The 19414-nt window shown below is 37.8% G+C and overlaps 2 protein-coding genes across 2 annotated transcripts; one reads left to right on the plus strand and one right to left on the minus strand.

Annotated features, from left to right (window-relative positions):
- Positions 1–35: 35 nt before the first annotated feature.
- On the plus strand, positions 36–3080 carry LOC145209350 (V-type proton ATPase subunit d-like). Its single transcript, XM_080079626.1, has 7 exons — positions 36–233; positions 382–553; positions 780–958; positions 1163–1320; positions 1565–1741; positions 2280–2357; positions 2441–3080. Exons 1-7 carry the CDS (start codon positions 98–100, stop codon positions 2600–2602), a joined length of 1062 nt encoding a protein of 353 aa, XP_079935752.1. The 5' UTR covers positions 36–97; the 3' UTR covers positions 2603–3080.
- A 1857-nt stretch (positions 3081–4937) lies between these two features.
- Positions 4938–19087, minus strand: LOC145209428 (uncharacterized). Its single transcript, XM_080079713.1, has 21 exons — positions 19083–19087; positions 18827–18992; positions 18330–18545; positions 16963–17183; positions 16484–16693; positions 14591–14701; positions 13786–13922; positions 13180–13328; positions 12575–12772; positions 11984–12177; positions 11483–11641; positions 11175–11282; positions 10462–10598; positions 10052–10200; positions 9764–9906; positions 9300–9492; positions 9174–9232; positions 7983–8136; positions 7590–7721; positions 6462–6555; positions 4938–6078 (listed from the first exon to the last, which is right to left on the minus strand). Exons 1-21 carry the CDS (start codon positions 19085–19087, stop codon positions 5891–5893), a joined length of 3123 nt encoding a protein of 1040 aa, XP_079935839.1. The 3' UTR covers positions 4938–5890.
- Between the last annotated feature and the right edge of the window lie 327 nt (positions 19088–19414).

Here is a 19414-nt window from a genome sequence, read left to right on the forward strand (position 1 = left end):
TGGCAAGGTTGGCAAAAATCTGCTTTGTGACCATACAATAAAGTCATATGTTTTCTCATAGATTTTTTTGACTGTTGGTATTTAAACTTAAATTGTGATGGGTTCCTTCAATTTTACTGAAGTTCTGTTTAATGTTGACAATGGATTTCTTGAAGGATTGGTCCGTGGCTTCAAAAACGGAATTTTATCAAGAGAAGATTATAGACATCTTACCCAGTGTGACACATTGGAAGGTAGTCCCTTTACTTCATATGGGTGCCTAATTCAAACCCATAAACGAAAAATAAGAGATAAAAAAGAACCTTGTGCTCTTGAAAAAGCTAAAGTATTATGTCATAAATTATATTTCTGTTTGGGAGTACATGAACTTATTTTGTTTAGACTTGAAGCTTCATCTCCAAGGAACAGGTTACGGACATTTTCTGGCTAATGAGCCCTCTCCACTAACAGTATCAGTCATTGATGACAAGCTTCGTGAAAAGCTGGTTATCGAGTTTGAGTACATTCGTAACCATGCATACAAACAGTTGGCGACATTTCTTGACTTTATCAAGTTAGTAACAATATACAATATTTTTATTGAGTTATTTTTTGGTTTAATGTGAGTACTGTTTACACTGTGTCAAATTTAAAGCAAAGCGTCATGTATCATAAAAACATGGGTTATTGAATAAGATCTAGAAACAACATTTTGTTACTATTTTATTTATGCTACAAAAATGATAGCTGCATAACTGTATGTGTTCATGAAAAGAATTAAAACGACTGTCTGTCTACAGGTATAGTTATATGATTGACAACATCATTTTGCTGATTACTGGAACAATTCACCAAAGACAACTTTCAGAACTCCTGCCAAAATGTCACCCTCTTGGTCGCTTTGATCAAATGGAAACAGTTACAATTGCAAGCACCACTGCTGATTTGTACAATGCAATACTTGTGGATTCACCACTTGGTATGCTTTTCAAAGTCTCTTTTTAACATTTTTACTCATTTTCAAAGTCTCTTTTTAACATTTTTACTCGTATTTTCTGTGTATAATGTGGAACATCTTTTTGGCTATCTTATATTTCCCTTGATACTTTTGGTCTAACTCTAAAGTGTTTCCAAAATTATATCAATGCCACTTCTGTACCCCCCAATTTCTTTTTGTCTCTAGCTCCATTCTTCAAGGAATGCATTTCTGAGGAAGACTTGAATGAAATGAACATTGAGATAATCCGCAACACACTGTACAAGGCATACCTGGAGGCTTTTTATGATTGGTGCAAAGATCAGGGCGGAGCAACAGCTGATGTCATGTGTGAAATATTGGCAGTAAGTTATTGATGTACCAAAGCTGGTGCAATTTGCTAAAACTATGGCCAGTTTTGCTAAGCCTGTATTAGTTTTGAGTTTGTAATATATTTTTACTGACTTTTTAAAAACTGTGAATTTGACAAACCCCCGTTGCATTTGAAGCCGTCAGTGTGTATCTTGAGCATTCTAATTCTAACGTATTACTTTATTGTAATATTAGCAAGTTATTTAGAATATTTCACAATGCTTTTTCTCTGTGTAGTTTGAAGCTGACCGCCGTTCTGTGATTATAACAATCAACTCCTTTGGTACTGAATTGTCCAAAGAGGACAGGGCGAAATTGTATCCACGCAGAGGAAAACTTTACCCTGATGGATTGATTGAATTGTCCAAAGCTGATGATTATGAGACAGTGAAACGAATCGCAGAATGTTATGCTGTAAGTGAAACAGCTATCAACCATTTTATCAGCAAAGTAGTTTGTTTTGATTGTGTTGTAGTAAGACCATTGGTTACCTGGCAACATAACTTATGTGAATATGTCAAAGCATAGTGTTTGACTTTGTGTAACATCACAAATATGGTAATTTGGTTGAAATTATTGAGCAAAAGTGCTGAAAATTCGGTTTCAGTCCAAACCCAATTGAGATAATTTTTGCATCACTACTAATATTTGTTTTTTTCTTGAAGACCACAGTTTAGCAAAGCGGATTTACAGAATTAGATGTGAAAAATACTGATGCATGTTTAAAATACTTATATTTTACATGAATACCTATGCTTTGCACTATTTCCAAAAGTGTTCGGGTAATGTGTACAGCTAGTTGGGCAAGTTTAGATCACTCTGTCAAGTTATTGGTTTCACTTGTGTTGTAGGATATTTTAAAACAGTTTGCTGTGATAGATTTTTTTGTTGCCATTGCCAACATTTCATATTTGTGTCTTTATTGCTGTTACATTTCTGGTTTTGCTTTTAGGATTACAAACCTTTATTTGAGGGAACTGGAAATAATCCTGGTGATAAAACACTTGAGGATAAATTCTTTGAACATGAGGTAAGTGGCTTGTTTTATTCTAAATGCTTACATTTAAAAAAACTTTAGAGTGAGTGTGTGAAATTAATCAACTTTTATTGCAGGTGACTTTAAATGTGAACAGTTTCATGCAACAATTCCAGTATGGAGTTTTCTACTCCTATGTTAAACTAAAGGAACAGGAATGCAGAAACATTATATGGATTGCAGAATGCATTGCACAAAGACATAGAGCAAAAATTGACAGTTACATTCCTATCATGTAAAATTAAAGTTTCAGTTTAGTATATTTATATGTCACAATGTTACAGTGTACATTTTTTCTGCACTTTGACGGGATATAATGTTGCCATCTTGGGCACACATACTTTATTGCCAGTAGAAATGTTGGGCTAAGAGTTAGAATCATTTTTCCCGCCTCTCCCAACACCCTTTACTTTTTACAGCTTATAAACCTGTTGTGGTTACTCATATTCATGGTGAGGTGCTCTTAAAATATTGGTATAAAGACCCAAACTAAAATGTTTTAATGCATCTCATGTCATTGTTCATTTTGCCCCTGACTTCTTGTATTGCATTGCAACTTATTGGATTTAAATTTAGCAAGTACAGCTCTGCAGTGCCACTAGTTGTGTGATGCTCAGCAATTATGTGACACTGGAGAGTATTTTGTGGAAATGTAAATATGGATGTAAGTCGTGCAATATAAATGTGTATGTTACAAATAAATAAACGTAAAAGTTTTTTGGTGCTTAAAGATAGTTTTGCTCTATGAAGTACCATGAGTTTGTCTTTTTGCTCCAAATAGCTATGAAAGTGTTTCTTTACCTTTACAACCTCACCAAACCCCATAAGTTCGTTTTTTCAATGATTGACTTACTGATTTCATTTTTAACTAAGTTTGAGGAAACTGATGCGTAATAAACTGCCATTATGCTCCTTTTAAACAAACAGGCGTGTCTAATCCTCGTTTGATAATTCTATTAAATATTACTATCGTTGTTACCGGCTCTTGAACAAAATCACAACCCTATTAAATGGTTAGAAAAAAAATCGCCAAAAGCGAGAAAACGGCGTAGAGTACTTTGTGTAACGTCGAAATCACATCTTTGTTCAAGCTAAGTCGGTTTTAAAACGTATTTAAAATAAACACAAATGCGTTTGTAGTCACGTAATTACTTATCGGTTGAAACGCAACAATTCCAATGTTTCGAAATCAACAGGCATTTTATAGCAACATAAACATGACACGTACACTAACGTTTTAAGTTTTAAAAAATGCCGACAAAATAGAAGTAAAAGCAATTCACTTTTCAACAATAGCTGACCGTGTATTGTTGACGCTTAAACTTAGGCTGCGTTCACACAGAGGCACCGCCACGTGGTTTCGTACCAGGTGTTCGTACTCCGCGCGTTCACACTAGGCGGTTTTCGCGACGAGGCATCGCGTTTTTTGCTGGTGTGGACGACAGGTTTTGACGTCTGAAGACAGGTTTCGCGTCAACAATATACGGTCAGCTATTGTTGAAAGGTAAATTGCTTTTACTTCTATTTTGTCGGACTCCTGGCATTTTTTAAAACTCTACAGCAGGGGTGCCCAACCTTTTATGACTCAAGATCGACTTTTGAGGTAGTCCGACTTTCGGGATCTACCTTTCCAACCCAAATTAGCAATATACTGCAAGACTACGTGATTATTACCAAAGAATAACTTCTATTTGAAATAATTTTCTGCGTGCCTCGCGATCGACTCGATATCAGTCCGAGATCGACCAGTCGATCGCGATCGACGGGTTGGGCACCCCTGCTCTGTAGCTATGGCAAGGGGGCTTAAGTTTTGTCCAAAAACGAACAATTTAATTGGGGTTTTTGTAATTTTACTAATGATAATCTTCACTGAAGTTAGAATAAAGGCCAAAAACAATCAATAAAAATAAATTTAATTGCGTGACAAATCCTAATGTTTACCATCCGAATGTGCAAAAGCTTGTGTGCCATTTTTAAACGCTCTGCGTGCCACTTTTGACGCCCACACCACAGGTGATTTTTTTACCAACGGACACCATTGTCTCCAGCTGCATGTTTTATATATATGTATATACATATACGCGCATGTTTCCTGGGTTTGTATTACAACGTTTTCGCCCCCGACCAGAAAAATATTTTTAAGGTAATTTAAAACCAATATATCATGCAGAGTAGTTTTAACCCATGCGCGACCACAGAATATTTAAGTATTTAAATAAACTTGTGCACGGCGCATAAGTTTCGGCGGCCGGAGACTGTGAACGTTAACCCCTGGTGAACATTGATACAATTTTTGATGCAACGAATGAAGCATGAAATTAATAATGATAACACTGTAATAGATTTAAAAAAGACTCGATGGTTAAATCAGCGCCTCCAATAAAAATACACATTTTCTAAGGTAGGAGTGCTAAATACGATCGGAAATGTGGTATATGAGAAGATCGCATGACATCGAAACAAATGAACGTCAGCCTACAATCCATCCTGACATTCAGACTCGAGATAGCAAATTTTGTAGATTTGCCACCAAATTGCACAAACGTGGTGTTTTTTTAAGTGTACGTTTTGCATTTTTGTATCGGATGAATCATTTTGACTTGGCCATTGTTATCACCTCTCTGCACCAAGGCAATGACGGAATAAATTGCCGAAACTATTATAATGCGGCGATAAGTAATAAAAATAATGAATGATACTATAAAGTTACAACGTCAAGCCGCTTCAGGTTAAGAGTCAATGCATCTAACTCGTTATTTCGACGAAACTTATTTGTCTTAATAGCGTTGGGTGACAAAGAGTACATATAACGTTAGGGATAGGCCGAGCCCGGCCAGAACCTGAGTACTCTGTTACAGAGTCTCTGTATCGAGTATCGCTGTTTTACTGTGGAGCAAAAAATACAAACTGACACGAACATTAAGTTTACAAATTCATGCCCTGTCAACATGCAAAAGTGTTTGAAAGGGTATCCTAGAACAAAATTTACTGTGGTTTTAAATGCGTTAGTTGGTGGAAAAACGCGTACCTCTGGGGCCTGTACAGCGTATAGTCCGCCGCCAGCGACGTGAGCGTAAGCAACAAAACTAACGAGGAATAGGAAATGTATGTGACACCGGCGTGCTCGACCAAATAGTAATAGAACATTTGCTGTTATGGCCCATCCTCAATGAACATTTAGTGTATGAGTATAATCAGTGATATTAACCTAAAACGCAAAAACGAACTTGAAAGGTTTTCGACTTAATATACTTTCCATTTCATTAAGTCAGCGAATATATCTTAAAACTTTGAGGATGAAACAGAAAAACAACTTAACCCATTGGTCTTGTGCAAAGAAATACACACTTAAAGATACTTCAGTATCATTCTTCAACCTTGCATGAAATATGCCGTGTTGGAAATGGTAATAATTTCAAAAACGTTCCTTTATTACCAAGCCCGTAATGACATAAGTCATGTATAACTGCCAATGTATGGAAGTGATACACAAAACGAATATGGTTTGGGTTCTGGTACGTTTTTAACTATAAAGTCTGATTGCTGTCAACACCAACTAGATCCATGTTGTCGTCCACCCTTGGTGCTGCCGCGTAAGACCGAATTCCGTATCTATGGCGGTTCCGGTATCCGGCATAAATTATGATAGATGCGCTCAGTGCGATTACCAAGAAAAGTAGGATTCCAAAACTTGCGTGACTCATTGTGAAAAGTTCTGCGAATAAAAGATATTTTAGACACAAATCGCGTGTGTAAGTAGCACCAGAACTGCCAGAAATTGTAATAACTTATGTACTTTGTACGGGCATTTCAACACCGCACTTTTTATAAAAAGTATAGGTTTACTCTACAAACGTTGGTTTAACAGTCGTCCACCTGTGTATTTTCGAATATCCTTTGGAAACATATAATGTTGACAATCAAAAGTGACAAAAAAGTTTTTAAGTTCAGACCAAGTTCCTCCGAAATTCCAAAGAGGTAATTTGTAAAAATGCTCAAACTTTTTTCCTTTGAACCGATAATGCTATTGGGTTTATGCACGTAACAACGTAAAGACTCAGGAGTTGTTTACAAAGTTTGCAAAAATTGCGTGTTTACCTTGACAAGTCACTCCGTCTTGTCCGAGCTCGTGTTGTTTCGGACAAATGCACACCGCTGATCCGCTCACGATTGCACATTGGTAAGAACAAGTCTAAAATCAAACACAAACATGTGGCAGTACAGTTAATGTGAAGACAGTCATGTTGTTTTAAAAACGCACGGAAAGTGTTTCATAAATCATAGTACGATAGGCCCATTGAATGCCCCACACCGAATCAGCCGGTCACCCAGCATTCACCACTATATGGCTAGTTATGAATTTATGTCCCTCTTGACTGGAAGTGTTACATATGTTTCTATATCTGTCGGCATGATAAAACTCATTTATTGGGACAGTCGCTAACGCAATTACAGAAGTTTTACCCCCTGATTGATCGTGTAGCTGTAGAGTTATATCGAGCTCAGCTACTAAAGCCTAATTACTTCGAAAAAGGAACATTTTTACAAAACCAGTTTGAACTAGTGATGTACCGAATCGGCGAAATTTCGATTCGGCCGAAACCGAATATTCGGCGGTTTTGCCGAATAAATTCGGCCGAATCAACCGAATCAATTATGACGTCACGCGAAGTCGTACCCTACGCTTTTGACATGAAAACATAAGTTTATCTACCGGCTATTAGTACAGAATGGTTGTGTTTCGTCCTTATTTTGGTTCTGTGGGGTTTAACATTGCCTCAATCATGATTTCCAACCCGACAATGAATTGCTGATTTTTTGTCTGCAGTTGGAAAAGCGATATTGTGTTAAAAAAATATAATGATTAACGCGATTTTCGTTGGTACTAAGCAGAAAATACACGTTTACGCTTTAAATGTGTGTTCCTAAAAGATTCGGTTTCGGCCGAATCGCAATAAATTATTCGGCCGAAACCGAATCTTTACAAAAGTGGTCGATTCGGCCGAATAAATTCGGCAAACCGAATATTCGGTACATCTCTAGTTTGAACAATGCAAGACGGACAATTACAACAATTGTGATAAATAAATAAAATTCCTTTTTTAGTGAAATTTTCGAGTCAAACAAGGTCAGTAGCGCATACGTTATATCGGAAAACCAAACAAACATATGTCTATTCCTATTATTCTTGACTATCGAAATCTAATTATTGCCAAGAAAAATTACCTTTGTGGCACATGCGTTAGCCGTGGATTTCGTAGAGCCTGGTAATTTAGCTAGTTTGTTTTTGATTGTAAAACCACCAAGTCTCAGTGTTCGGAGATTCATCCGCGATGATTGCGGATTGCAAGGCAGAACCTACAGCCAGTTAGGTTTAGGTTAAAAACTATACCTATTTCACTAATGAATGCAAAATGTAAGCTTACACTTACTGTACACAACCGCACGGAAGTTTACCTAATTACAGAGAGTGTGTAAAGCCGCTGTAACAACTAAGTTACTTAATTTGGCAACACTATAGCGTTTTTATAGGCTTTGAAGGAGATACAAAAGTTTATTGTCGTATATGGTAACGGCCAGTAGATCTCGCTTGCCAACTAAGAGCTTGGTTTAACTTACTTTCGGGCAATTTTCTTGTGTATCGTTGCACATTCCAACTATGCAAACTAAATCAAATGGTTGACGAAGACTTGGAAGTGCCCCAAAGTAAAATTTTACAACATTGGGTCTTGTGTCGTCGACCATAACGCCAACATTATTCTTCTCGTCGCATCTGCAAACAATGAATTCTTTTTATGTGACTGTGAAACGGTATAATGGGTACAAATGCTGTTGGTGGAAGTGGGCATAATGAAATAAACGTTTAGTTCTTTGAGTAACCCACAGTGCTGACGCTTGTAGTTGTTTAGCTACAGTCAAACTTCGATACTATGCCACCCTTTGGGACCGAGAGAAAGTGGCATAGTAGCGAGGGTGGCATAATAGCGAGGGTTGGTTGTAAAAATAGCCTTGTGACGTGACAATGTACTACTGTAATGCCACGTTGTGTTGTACGATTGTAATTTATTACAGTATACAGTATAAGGTACAGTATACAGTATAATTTATTACAAATAACGGATAGATCGTGCATAGAACAAACAAGATCTATTAGTTTTGTCGTGACACAAGCACGGAACGGCGTTTACAAAACTCGCTGCAAAGCCGTGAAACTTCTTAACATGACCACGTTTGTTTACTCAACGATTTGTTTTTCATGTTTTCTCTGTTTTATCATGAGCTCAAACCGAAAATTGTCAAAAGGCCCAATTTTCAATCCGGAACCAGACCGTTAATACAATAATACTGTACTCTCATGTGTCATAGTATCAAGGGTAAGGGGTGGCATAGTAAATATATTTTCTATTGAATTTAGTTGGTGACGATCAAAAGTGGTATAGTAGCGAGGGTGGCATAATATCAAGGTGGCATAGTATCGAAGTTTGACTGTATATAAAAATGGTTTGTCTACATTGTCATCCGCTAGTAACGCAACTGCTGGCAAATAGGACCTATTACATGATTTTCATTTTATTTTAGGTTCAATTACACTACTCTTGCAACAGTGCATTGAATGTCGTATCAGTGTTTTCCGGTCCCAGTCTGCGCAACGCGTCGATTTTCAGGGTAGGGGCGATTTTGGTTGTAATTATCAGGCCACTGATGCCTTACAATGCAATAGATCATCCATACAAATTAATAGAACTAAAAGTTTATTTCAGTAAATGTATTTTCTTCGTAGCAAAAAATCGTGTCAATCGATAAACCTACCCGTAAATGACAAAAGTGCTTCCACCTTGAAGGAGAGGCGCAATAAAACATGACGCGACCTTAAAAAAAGGAATGTCATAATTACAACAGCTTGACTCAGTAGTTCTTTCTATACATTGGCCTTACCTGTAGCCTTAATCGCAAGTTGTACGTGGCAGTAGGCGGTTGGCTAAGCGTAAGCTGGAAGTAAAGATTATCGCCTTGGTAAGCATACAAACGCTTGTCAACATCACTGAATGTTTTGCTCTTGAACCGTGCCAGCTGGTATACAACGGAATGTTCGGCATGCAAAGGACCAAACATCTCCGTTGTCAGATAACTGAAGACAACAAAATAAATATTCTTTTTTACTAAAACTTTAATTAAATGACGGATTTCGCGCCTGCTGCTTAGCATGGTAACGGTAAATCGATAAAAGTAAACAAATAAAAAATGAAAAATGGGTTTTGTATGAGGGTTTAGTTGTTTGCCGAATAACTTTTTTAACATTATGTTTTTTTAATGTGCAGAAAATTCTTTTAAAAAACTTACAGAATAAGAATGAGAAAACGTTGTTAAAAACGCTGATAAAATAATACTTATGTACTTACGTTACAGAGGCTTGATCGTTGCTGGCGAAATCAAGAGCCTCATAACTGCAGCTAAAGTTATAAAGTGGGATCGGTAAAACTCCTTTGGATGTGCGAGGCGGAATTTTGGCAATTTCGTATTCGTATATGGACTCGTGTTCGCGCTGCGAAAATATTGTTTAAGTACATTTTGCTAGGCATTTTTCAACCAGTTAAGCATTTTATTCTGCAAATTTAAATATTTAGGGCGGATTCTTTTCCAAAACAACAACGTGTTTTGACGAAACATAAATCCCTTAATTAACCCACCCTGTTAAAGCGCCGCTGAAAAGCGTGATCGGGGATGTTTCCTGTTACAACTTGGCTATCAATTCTTATTCTCCCTCTTCCACCGTCTCCTCCACATGCCGTGGCACCTCCGTAGCCACCGTGTCCACCATCCACCGAAATACGTCCTTCTGCGGACAAAAGATTAGCACACATGTTAGACAAAATATGCTCACAATATTCGAAACGACAATAAACAACCACACTCCTATAAAGTCATTTTCTGCTGATAACTTTCAAAACAATTTACGATATTTGCACATGTGTCATTCTGTTACAATGTTTAACGCCAATTAAACTTTCTTACTGTTAAGCAAAAGGTTATTACTGTCAAGCAAAGAGTACAGGAATCCGATTTGTTAACAAACTCATAAAATTCGGTATTCACTTACCGATGTTGATCTTTGGCCCCTGCAAAATTAATGACCCTCCACTTCCTCCGCCCCCTGCTCCCGAGTAGTCATAGCAACTTGTGGTACTTGATCCTCTGCATAGATTATCGGAGCAAGCAGCGGGACATCTGAAGCAACTATAGATCAACAGAAAACGGATTATCTTTTAGTGCAAATAAGCTGCTTGTGCGCTTTCACATATAATTTCAAAGAAACCAATAAAACTTGATATACCACTGACACGAAGTTGATATAACTATAAATTGATCACTTTACACGTATCTATCCATAAGTTTAATGACGGACATAACAGCCTAAATAGACGTAAAAAGCGTCATGCTTTATTTTCAAACGTTTTACAAAATGCTGATGCCATCATCGGTGATATGTTTTGATCGTTCCTAAGTCTAAAACAAAACGTTGCAAAGTAGCAAAAAGGCAAGCCGTGCATGTATTACCTAATTACTTGCTGGGCTCAAATCATAAAGTAGTTCAAACGTTGTTTTTTGTATTTTTTATAATCGGCCTCTCTTGAAAGGTGCATTCAAAAGAATAAACACACTTTTTGGCGGTGCTGTAGCGACTTTTGTAGCTTAGCCAAAGATGTTCTTAAGACACCTTTCCATACAACAGGAGGTTGTTCTGTTGAAGATGGGTTGGTTGGTCTTGCCGCCACATTTTTATTTCGAGTGCATCCGTAACGATCTGCTTACCTCGTTCCTTCATCACCTTGACCTTCCTGTCCATCTACTCGAACATTTCCGTTGATCGAAATTGATGAAGTGGCGTGTAGGAATATCGCTCCACCCCCATTGCCGCCCCTACGATGCAAAAAGTCATAAACCACAAATGAAACAGAATTTGTGCTCAAATTATACAAGACAAGAACAGGCTGTCGGTGATAACTGTACAAACTGCGAGCATTTTTTTCAACCTTGTTGAATCAGCTTAAAATTCGGTTAGATTCTGTACGTATTGCCTTAGATTTTGTACATAAGTTATATATTATCCAAGATCATACCTCCCTCCCATGGGATTATTGTTGAGGGTGTTGTCGTTACCCCCACTGCCCCCTCCAGACCCCAAATATAAAATACTCAATTCATCGTCGCCATAACTTTCACCTCCTTGTCCACATTGGGCGTGTGAGAGCGATGGTAACCGATTTTTGCAAGAGGTGCTGAGGGTTTAAAAAATTAAAAAATACATAATTTTTTATTCAATAAAAACATAGTTTCCATTAGTGACTTCTCAAAAAACAAGTGCCTGATTAAGGTAAGGTGTCGAATATTAAAAAAAAAATTAACGTTACGCCATTAGGGAGCTATGCTGAACAGGCAGCCGCGGTGTACAAACAATATTCCGAAACGGTTACTGTCGCAGACCATCCAGTACTTCTGTTTAAAATATTGGCAGTATGGGGTGTTATTTTATCGAAAGATGTTTTAAAAAGTAATTTGTAGTTACCGAAACATTGCACACCCAGTTTACATTCAAAAATTCCTTGAAATTTTTCACCTACCCATTTTCACCGTAGCCTCCGCCTCCTCCGGGATGCCCCTCAAGGGTTAGATGCGATTCATCTCCTAAACCGCCCCGTCCGCCCCCGTTTTGAGGTGATAAACCCGGCAAGCCGTTGAGATATCCAAGCGTGGGAGAATTACCACCAGGATATCCCGTCCCCGAGGCATCAAGAGTTCCGTTGATTTCTATCGACTAAAAGCAAGGTAAAATGGAATGAACTGAGAGGGATTACATTGAGCATTATCAGACCCTCCAACAGACAGCATGGTCATTGAGGATCACTGTTTATGATAATAAATAACTGAGAATGGAAAATGATCTCCAAGTAAGAGAATCAGTCAATGTATTTACATACAATATTTACATATATTTTCACCTATTTCGCCTAAATGGCAGATTTACTTTCTTATTCAAATAGAATGAATTTGAAAGACATAAGATATAATAAACAACAAGCCGCTGAAAAAACTAAAAATATACCTTGAACAAACAAAATATTTATGAAACGTAAACTGAAGGATTATAAACATCAAAATATATGATCAATTACTAAAACATACAAAAATACTGAGACTGTATTTAACAATACCTTTGCAAAGATATAAAATTTTCCAAAATTTGACAAACTGTCGTTGGATGTTTGATTGTAGGCGGTGACGAACACAGAAGTTTGGTCAGGTATTTGAAACGTTTTAATGTTACAGTGTAGTCCGTTTATACGTTCACCATTTTCTGGCATCCAGTCTTCGCCGTTGTGATCCGTACCATTGCAGTTCGACTGAGTCGTCTATATTTTACAAAGTACAAAAAACTGTACAGTCAGTATAACTACTAAAATTTGCCCCAGGAAAGTTTCTGGCACGAGTTAAGCGAAGATTATTGGATTGAATAAGAACATGGTTATGCAAAGTAAAATAGAAATGTGAGGAACATTTTGTGTAGAAACTCGGATATACTTATGTTAATTTTGTTGGTTGGGCGAATAGGATCGTTATTCGAAGATAATCGCACAAGTCCCGTTTACTGAAACCATATTTTGCGATAAATCTACTAACATACCTCAGGGCAGCCGCAAATTTAGTAGATCTATCACCTTTCGCGATGCATACATTACAACCGCTTTGGTTGAGTGCTTAAAGCTCTTTAAAAGCCACTTTGCATTACACAGTGACAAAATACAAACTTGCCACTTACCCCGTTGTAAACTCCAGTTGAAACGTGCTGTGGAACTATCGCGTTCAAGACATCATAGTCGATTCGAATGCGCCCTCTTCCTCCATCACCTCCACAACCCACATATGCACCGTAACCCCCTCTGCCCCCTGTCGCTGATATTTCTCCCCCTATAGGAGTGGAACAGTGTTAATTTACAAATATTATCTAGGATGTATCAGTGTTGTAAAAACAAACTCAAATTTAGTTCTTTACAGTATTTTACCAACTAAAATTGAAACCATGACTTAATATTTAAACCAATTTTTGGAAAAAAACGTTACACCGAAAACCCAACAGAACCGTACTTCTAAATAAAGTTACCATGTACTCGTAATTGAAACTTAAAGCTGGAATCACCCAGACCGTTGCTTGGTGAATGAAGAATAATAAGCCTTATAGCAATGGGTTCTGAACTTACATCTAAAGTTACCAAAACTCTAAGAATAGACGGAAACAAAACGCAATACATTTTTTGTTCAGCTTTTGCTGCAAGCATATCGTAACATGAAAAATCTTTAAAACCAATGTTATTGGCCGGCATAGCTGCAAAAAGTTTAAAATGCAGTTTAGTGTGTTGCGTCTTACTGATATTAACAGTTGGGGATTGTAGATGAAGAGAACCTCCGCTTCCTCCACCTCCTGGACCAGAGTAATCGTAACAGCTTGTGTGTGAGCCTCCACTGCAGTGCCCAGTATTGCAAGAAGCGGGACATTCTTCGCAACTGTTAAAAAATAAGATGTTGTAGTCAGAGTTGCAAACAGGCCTGAAATTAGAGCCCTAACAGGGCCCGAACCGGAAAGTACAAACCCGAAATCCGACCTTTTTTAGAAGCCCGTTTAGGCCCGAAAGTTTGATTGACAGGCCTATAATTGAAGCCTCACGAAAGACTAAGAAAACAAACACAATAGACAATTGGTCTTGGACAAGGCGATAAGCGTGTTAAATTTATCCAAAAAATACTGACACAGAGTGTAAAGTCAGGCCCGAATCAAGCCCGTTTCTTATAAAACCTAAGCCCGAACCCGACAAGAAAAGCCCCGCCCGACATACAACTCTGGATATTGCAGCCAAAATAATCAATTTGGGTTTGGGTACATTCGAAATATACTAGTTTCTCTTATTACGACTAAAAGTCTCATTCAAAAAAAAAACAAATTCAGAAGCTATGCATTTTATATCATATTTCTATCCATGTCCAAGGTTATTGTAATTCGAAATGTTTCAATATACACGTAACCTAAAGAGTGTGTCAATGTTTTGTGCAACACATAAACATCTTTGGTGATTTATCTTTACGTTTAATCATATTAAGTGTATTCGGTACTAATATTTATTCGTCCGACTTGGGACATATGGCCGGTCATAAAAATTGTATTAAGTGACAAACACCTGTTGACGTCAGTGTCGCCTTCCCCCGGCTCACCCTCAGCCAAAACTTCACCAGTAATTGACAAAAGGTTCCAAGCTAGAAGAGAGATGCCTCCACCTCCGTTGCCTCCCCTGATAAAACGATTCCGAAGATAAAGGTCGCACCATTGACAACAAATTAAGTGTATTAAAAATATCGCTCGTGGCGGTGTTGCCAGGATAACGCTTTTGTATCCCAATTAGGCTTCTTATTCATATAGATTTGCAGATTGTTTTTATTGGTTGCGGGTTGCTCTTTTATGCGGTCAAAAGCCCATTTTTGTGTTATTTTAGATGCATTTTCACATGTATGTATCTTTGCAAGCAGTTTAATGGACAGTCAAATCGGGTAGTTTGGGGCTTGTTATAGGTCCCCTTTCCTGGTGACATGTTTAAGGGGTGACATGTTGTTTTTGTCTGTATTTTTTCTTTTTTCTGTCCTTTACCGGCCTTAGAGGCCTAAAATGCAAGCCCTAACGTACTGAAAATTTCAACAATTGTTTGCAGTGGGTTCCTCATGTAGTAATTAAAATTTTAGCCTGATCGGTCGAGTGGTCACCTTTAAAGCCTCGAATACGTAAACCTTCAGTAAAGAAATCGCAAGGGAGTGAATCACTGGTGTACGATTGTGGCGGTTTACTGATTTGCTTAAAGCACGGACGTTCGCTGGCTAGTGGTATTCAGAAATCAGCTGTTTTAGCGCAGCAATCCGATATTTTGCTTTGTTATGTCAGGCAAAACGTAGTTGCTTAACAACAAGGTCAAAAAATGAATTAACAAAAGACACGATAAATGGTCATTGAACGGTCGTTGTCGGCTTGACCGCTGCATGTAGCACGATTTGAAAGAACGATGTATAAACAAACTTTTTAGTTTTGGACAAACAATCTAGATTCTAGAGCAAGGATGGCAAACCTTTTTAATTAAATAGGTCGTACTTAATATTATAATTCGGAAAGAAATCAAAGTGGGTCACATATTTTATTATATGTCATTGAACAGCGCCAACAAAGGTACTGCAAATCGTTTGAAGTTGTGAGTTTAAAGAAACATGTATGTTGCCTCACAATTGACTCAACAATCTGTATTTTAAGACAATAGGCAATCTGGCAAAGGGCTTGAAGTTAACTGTTGCGTTGCTTTTTAATCTTAGAAGTCTGGTAACCCTATAGAAAATAGTGGGTCGCGACCCAAATTTGGGTCGCGAGACCTTCCAGTCTGGGTCGCGAAGTATTTAAAATTTCCCATGAATATAAGCATCGTATCTACAGTAATCAGCATAAATTTTTGAAACTACAAGTGGATCACTAAAATTCACTTCGTGACCCGCGGGTCAGTGGTTCTTTATCTCTGATCTAGAGAAACAACCTCTAAGTTTTAGGGACTGCGTGCTTATCAAAAACGTGTCAAAAGGTCATTAAGGGTCGTTCAGATTTTTTTCGTTTTGCGAAACAAAGGTAAGTGAAGAATTTTTTTACACATGTATACCTTAGCTGCAAAATGGCTTCTTAAATTTTAGTGTTTCTAATCTTGTTAGGGCTTTCTTTTAACGAATAATGACAAAACCTTTGAAGTTTGGTTTGATGCTTTCTACTAATTTTTCCTTAAAAATCTAAAAATAACCGGAACATTTTTGTAGCGTAATCAATTCCCATAAACACGTGTTTAGGGGAACCATTAGTTTTTGCTTGCAAAAACAATCATGTGTGTAGAACAAATGGTGTGTAAAGTAATCGGTAAAAAGGAAATAAAACATAAAAAATAGAAATATATATGAATGCCACCTTTCTATAGTTTTTGATTTCTTATGTAGATTCGCGTTTTGGGCTGATTTTTCTGTGTTATTATAACTTATCAGATCTTCTATATACCTACCTTCCAGCACGAGGATTATCGATAAATGTGTGGTCATTTCCGCCACTGCCACCTCCTGAACCCACGTAAAGCGTACTCACTTCCTTATTTCCGTAAGTTCTACCTCCAGCACCACATGATGAGAAGAATGGGAGACTTTTACCGCTCCGGACGTTGCACGACGATCTGCGAGCGACTCCTTTAAATTTAAACTGATAATATTGTATTAATCTAGATCAAACAAAAATCCGCCGTTGCATAACCAAATGCCTGCTGGTTTTGTACAAATTAGTAAAAAAATGTGCTAAAAATGTAACTGAAATGTTTTCGAAGTTTGACCGTCAAGTAAATATCTTTTTGCCCCTAAAATTCCATTAAGTTGTACGAAAAGTATATAAAATCGATACCTTTAAGTGCACCGTTAATTAAAAGAACAAAAACGCTTCAAATGACCGAAAAAATTGCAAAAAACAGCCTAACTTGAAAAACTGAATATTTACCCTTCTGTGCCATAACCCCCACCGCCCCCAGGTAATCCATCTGAGTATGTCGATCCGTCGCCCATTCCACCACCACCGCCGCCTGCGTTGTGCCAGGAACTTACCAAACCTAGACCGGATAAAGAATACCCGCTGATCCCGTCTTGTGTTTCAATTTTAGGGGCTGGACCACCGGGATATCCTTTTCCCGATGCATCCAGTGTCCCTCGAATATATATGTTCTGTAAAATTTGGAGGATGGTTTGTCTGTTTGATTTGTTTCTTAAGCAGGCGGTGTTTACTCTATTACAGTTTCTATTCGGTTCTAGATTTGCATGGTGTCGGAAAAAAGGGTTTTCATGTTAATTTATTTCATTCCTCTCCATGAAGCAATTGCTTTTAATGGGATTTGCCATTAGGGTATTCGTCTGTCTTAACCAGGGGTCACCAAACTTTTTTCACTGCGGGCCGGATGAGTGCTAAAAATGATTCGCGCGGGCCGCATACTTTACATGCCCTAGCGCCGTCGTTCCAAACTTAGCCCTTGAGGCGATTTTTTAGGTGCGCCAAGGTATGGTCTTTCTACAATCCCATTCAAAAATTGGTCATGCGACTGTTAAACTGTATAATTAGTCTCATCTTACAAGCAATGTTTGTATATTACGCTACAAGTGACAAAAGAAGGCAATTGTTTGCGCACAATTACCACTTCTGGTCTTGTCTGTGACGTAACAAACTGGCTTTGGATCAATCCTGGGTGTTATAATCCTATGAAAATCGGTAATATCAATTCAGAATACCGCCACAGAAAAACTTTTGTAAGGTGGAGATTAACTTTTAATGTTACAAAGTTATCAATACAACTTGGCATACCAAAGATGTGGTCGCGGGCCGGATGAAATGACGTAGTTTGGTGACCCCTGGTCTAAAACGATGGACCATATATTATCCCGCTGCCCTCTTGGCCCAGCATGCGCTGACCAATCTTTAAGGGACATCACGGAAGAGGCCCTCACCTGGCTCCAGCACTGGCGTGACAAGCTATGATGATGATGTCTGTCTAAAACACTTTAATAAGAAATACTTTGGATCCTATCTCTTGAACATTTGTATGTCTTGTGTATTTTATAAAACGTGTTGAAAAATGGTTAAAAAGCTTTCATATCTTTAAATCAGAAAGTCGAACCGTAATTAAAACCCGAACACGTCAAGTTTGAGCAGTTTAATGTATATCGGAGTTGAACCCTTAGGAATTAAAAAAGTTAGGAATTAAATGAGAATACGTGAAACCTGAATCGAACCCGAACCCACATGACAAGCGATTCAACTCTCTTCTTAATACCTTTACACATGTAGTGCATTACAATATGGTATCATTGATATTTTACCTGGGCACCAATTTCAAGTATTCCTTTGTCAATGTTTGATTCCGTCCACTCCTCTACAGTGACGGTATCGCCGGACTCGATGATAAAGTTTTGAATGTTGCAATGACTTTTGCTTATTGTTTCGCCATCCTTCACCGTCCAGTTTCTTCCACCATGGTCGAAACCAACGCAAGGTGCCTTATTGTGACTAATGTATTCAGGTGAATATAGGATGGTCTGCGGATAGCGCAAAACATGATGTTATGGCACAGGTGTGTCCAAACTTTGTGTTCAAATTCGACCAGGATACAGTGCATGCAATAAAACTATGATTTGAACTGAATAAAGTAATTTATTCAGTGCATCATACAATTTACACATTTTTTTAAAATCAAAGTGTAAAGATTGCGATTTAACCGCAATGTGACGTCATTAACATCTGCTGTGACGCGTTGCTGGATATATGTTAACTTGTGACGACTACGATTTCCTAAAGGGACTCGTTCAATTGTTCCCACCTCTTCTGTTTTGGTGCATTGTGTTCTCATGGTTTCGTTAAACTCCAGAACGAAGGCGTCTTGTGTGACATTGTAGGCAGAAAAACATCCAGTAATTGGATTGCCTTTTTCGTCCAATAGTCCCAATGAATTGTGGCCATCAATTCCCAACGTGCTTGCATTCAAACTGTAATCGTAAAGTGAACAGGTAAACTCCACAAATGATAAAAAACATTTAAGAAAAACACATTTAGTTTGCGTTTGTTGGCACAATTACCTCATCTTCAGGGATTTTACTCCGCAGTGAAGTTGTACTCCCGTAGGTATACTATACGTCTCTGTCAAACATTAATAAGTTACTTGTAGTCGTTCGTTTGAATACAATTTTGCGAATTCGGCCAAGATCCTGCCCATGAAACATATTTTTGCATCGCAACATGAAGATAATTTAATGTTACTGCAATCTTGACATGCTTGCTTATAACAGGTAAAGCCAAAAATGACCAGCAAGCCTAATTGTCCTTTTTTCGTTGCCCAATGTGAAAGTTTATTGAAGTGATGATGAAAAAAATATGGAAATTTTCGACAAGGGGTCTTAATTTATATTTT

This window comes from Phallusia mammillata, chromosome 1 (assembly GCF_965637545.1).
Source record: "Phallusia mammillata chromosome 1, kaPhaMamm4.hap1.1, whole genome shotgun sequence".
Taxonomy (NCBI): Eukaryota; Metazoa; Chordata; class Ascidiacea; order Phlebobranchia; family Ascidiidae; genus Phallusia; species Phallusia mammillata.